Raw genomic sequence first — 4,166 nt, forward strand, 5'->3', positions numbered from 1 at the left:
CATCATCATCGTCGTTTAACGCCCACTTTCCATGCTAGCATGGGTTGGACGATTTGACTGAGGACTGGTGAACCAGATGGCTGCACCAGGCTCCAATCTGCTCTGACAGAGTTTCTACAGCTGGATGCCCTTCCTAACGCCAACCACTCAGAGAGTGTAGTGGGTGCTTTTACGTGTCACCCGCACGAAGGCCAGTCAGGTGGAACTGGCAACGGCCACGCTCAAAATGGTGTATTTTATGTGCCAAAAATCCTTTAAAATTGAAAAAATTGAAGGCTGCCTATGTGACACAAACCCACATCTCCTGTAAATATGGCAGGCATTCTACAGGGAACCTTCAAGTTTCTTCTATCTGAAAGGGTTTTCCAGCCAAATATCTTATATGCTGTTATTTATAGCTTTATGTGCAGCAAGTTCCATTGTTCCCCGCTCCAAAAATGTTACATTCTCTGCAAAGTTTGTAAAATTGTCATGACATTGACATCTTTACATTTTCAGCATCTTCTGTTGTTTTTCTGTACTTTCAGAATATTGAAGAACATTGGTATGAAAGAACTGTTTCCACCAGATTGATCATCAATATTTATGAAGACTAAAAGGAGACATTACCCAGATCATACATAATTATGTTTTGGTAAATCTGTTAGAATCACTGTGAAATATTTCTTTGGAACTGAGATTAATGGCAACATTTCTCATCTTCATTGTCTGAAATATGTCCAATATGATTTTATGTTCTGTTTAACAACAGATATCGTCAATTACTATTCCAAGAGGTTTTGCATTGTTATGGACAGCATCAAAGGAAAAATGAACAGTTATTATAGTTTTTGTACTTATTTAAAGTGGAAATAAGTATAAAAATTACCCTTAAGAAAAGAGATGTATTTTGTTTTTACCAGTTTGGTACATACGTGCACGCAACCCTTTCCTGCTGTATAAGGGATAAACTTGGACAAATTAAAAAAAGTATCTATAGAACCTTGAAATATTTATGTTTACAGTTGATGGAAACCAAAAGGCAGAAATATTTGTAAAGAAAAATGTCTGCATAAAGAAAAATAATGGAGAAATGATTCATGTGAGAAACTTGGAGTGATTTCTCTTGAAGACATGCTGAAAGGAATAGGAAAGTCATTGTTTAATTGCGATATCTGTGAAAAGTCCTTCTCTCTAAAACACAGCCTCAGTATTCACAAATGTATTCATACAGGAGAAAAACGCTACCAGTGTGATATCTGTAGTCAATCATTCATGCAGAGTGGTAACTTGATTATACACAAACGCATTCACACAGGTGAGACGCCATATCAGTGTGATATCTGTGGTAAATCCTTCTCTCACAATGGTAGCTTAGTTGCACACAAATATACTCATACAGGTGAGAAGCCATATAGGTGTGATATCTGTGGTAAATCATTCTCTTACAATACTAGCTTAATTACACACAAGCATGTTCACACAGGAGAGAAGCCATATAAGTGTGATATCTGCAGTAAATCATTCAGTCAAAATAGTAGTGTGATTATACACAAGCGCATTCACACAGGGGAGAAGCCATACCGTTGTGATGTTTGTAATAAAGCATTCACTCGAAATGATTACTTGATTAAACACAAAAGCATTCACACAAGAGAGACACCATATAATTGTAATATTTGTGATAAATCATTCCTTGACAGGGGCAGCTTAACTGTACATAAACGCATTCATGCAGGTGAAAGACCACATCGGTGTGACATCTGTGGTAAATCATTCTCTCGGAATAGTAATTTAATTACACACATGCGTATTCACACAGGAGAAAAGCCGTATCGTTGCGATATCTGTGGTAAATCATTCCCTCATAGAATCAGTTTAACGGTACACATACGCAATCATAAAGAAGAGAAGCCCTATCGATGCGAGATCTGTGGTAAATCATTTGCTCTAAATTACCACTTAACTTATCACAAACGTATTCATACAGGAGAAAAGCCATATCGTTGTGATATCTGTGGTAGATCATTCACTGGTAGTAGTGACTTAAATAAGCACAAACGCATTCATACAGGGGAAAGACCATACCGCTGTGATATCTGTGGTAAATCATACTCTCAAGTAAGTACCTTGACTAATCACAAACAAATTCATACAGGAAGGAAGCCATGTCAATGTGATATCTCTAATAAAGAATTCTCTGAAAATGATCACTCGATTAAACGCAAATGCATTCACACAAGAGAAAAATCATATCGTTGTGACATCTGTGGTAAATCGTTTCCTCAGAATGGTAACTTAATTGCGCACAAACGTGTTCATACAGGAGAGAAACCGTACCGCTGTAACATTTGTGGTCAGTCATTCACTCAGACTGGTAATTTAATTACACACCAGCTCGTTCACACAGGGGAGACCCCATTCCAGTGTGATATCTGTCATAAGGCATTCTCTCGAAAGTTTTTCTTGATAAAACACAAAATAAGCCATGTGAGACAAACATTGTATCATTGTAACATCTGTAGTAAGTTGTTTCCTGATGGGGAGAGCTTAACTGCACATAAACAAGTTCATACAGGAGAGAAAACCTCCCAGTGTAATATCTGTGATCAGTAATTTCCTCAAAATAGTAATTTAATTACACACAAATGCATTCATGCAGAAGAAAAGCCATTCCAATGTGATATTTGTGATAGAACATTCTCTTGAAAGGATTTCTTGATTAGACACAAAGGCATTCATGCAAGAAAAATAGTGTATTGTTGTGATATCTTTGGTAAGTCATTCTGTTGTAGGGGAAGCTTAACTATACATAAATACGTTCACACAGGAAAGAAACCATATCACTGTGACATCTGTGGTAAATCATTCTCTTATAGTTGTAACTTAATTACACACAAGCGTATTCATACAGGAGAGAAACCATACCGCTGTGTTATTTGTGGTAAAGCGTTCTTTCACAATAGTAACTTAATTAGACACAAACACGTTCACACAGGAGAGAGGCCACATCACTGACATGTGTGGTAAATCATTCCCTGTTAAAGTAACTTAACTGCACACAAGCGCATTCATTCAAGTAAAAAAAACCATATCAGTGTGTTATTTGAGATAAGTCTTTCTCTCAGAACAGTAAGTTAATTATTGTTGTTGGCACTCCGTCGCTTACGACATCGAGGGTTCCAGTCGATCCGATCAACGGAACAGCCTGCTCGTGAAATTAACGTGCAAGTGGCTGAGCACTCCACAGACATGTGTACCCTTTACGTAGTTCTCAGGGGTATTCAGTATGACACAGTGTGACAAGGCTGACCCTTTGAATTCCAGGCACAACAGAAACAGGAAGTAAGAGTGAGAGAAAGTTGTGGTGAAAGAGTACAGCAGGGTTTGCCACCATCCCCTGTCGGAGCCTTGTGGAGCTTTAAGTGTTTTCGCTCAATAAACACTCACAACACCTGGTCTGGGAATCATGACCGCGAATCCGCTGCCCTAACCACTGGGCCATTGCGCCTCCACCACAGTGAAAGTGAGCTGGGTTCATAGCCCGGAGTTCTGTGGACTGAAAGTATGCTCTGAGACATGGATTGTTTTTGACATTGTTATACACTATAACTGAATTGTCTACAAATATGCCAATTATATACATGTATATATACCTCCAAAAATAGGTTGAAATTATATTACGCAGTAGAAATGTATACAATATTGACTGTCACTATATTGGTGAGAACTGTGATATTGAGCAAACATGTAACTAGCTATCAGCTAAAAACTGAGGAAAATGAAGCTGGTGATGTTTGGGAAAATTTTTGATAAAAATAAATTTCAGAAGTTCTTCATCAGTGTTTGTTTGTTTTTGTTTTGTTTTTTCCTTTTCATTGCAAATTTTAAAAATTTCTTTGTATTAAGCTAAAACATTTCTGTTTTATTTTTAGTATTATTAGAACGAAAAATATAAAGATAAATGAAATTAATTATAATAACAGAGGTGTTACCTGGAAAAATGGATTAGAAGGAAAAATGCTGATGCAAAGTAATAGTATATTATGTATTGAACCTGGAAAATAACGGAAAAAATAGTAAATGAACCTGGAAAAGTACAGGACAAAAGGTAAAAAAGTAAAAATATTCCTGTTCAAGTAAGAATAAAAAAAAACAAACAAAATGGTAATAAATACCCTTCTATG

At 36.7% G+C, this 4,166-nt stretch overlaps 1 protein-coding gene across 3 annotated transcripts in view; it reads left to right on the plus strand.

Moving 5' to 3' along the window:
- LOC106884139 (zinc finger protein 271) overlaps positions 1 to 3,452 on the plus strand; it is a 29,750-nt gene extending 26,298 nt beyond the window's left edge. For all 3 annotated transcript variants that reach the window (XM_052977704.1, XM_052977705.1, XM_014935369.2), the window contains one exon: positions 528 to 3,452. In XM_052977704.1, the coding sequence (XP_052833664.1) occupies positions 1,114 to 2,595 (1,482 nt within the window). In that variant the 5' untranslated portion in view covers positions 528 to 1,113 and the 3' untranslated portion in view covers positions 2,596 to 3,452. The remainder of the gene's footprint in view (positions 1 to 527) is intronic.
- The last annotated feature ends 714 nt before the right edge of the window (positions 3,453 to 4,166 follow it).

This window comes from Octopus bimaculoides, chromosome 28 (assembly GCF_001194135.2).
Source record: "Octopus bimaculoides isolate UCB-OBI-ISO-001 chromosome 28, ASM119413v2, whole genome shotgun sequence".
Taxonomy (NCBI): Eukaryota; Metazoa; Mollusca; class Cephalopoda; order Octopoda; family Octopodidae; genus Octopus; species Octopus bimaculoides.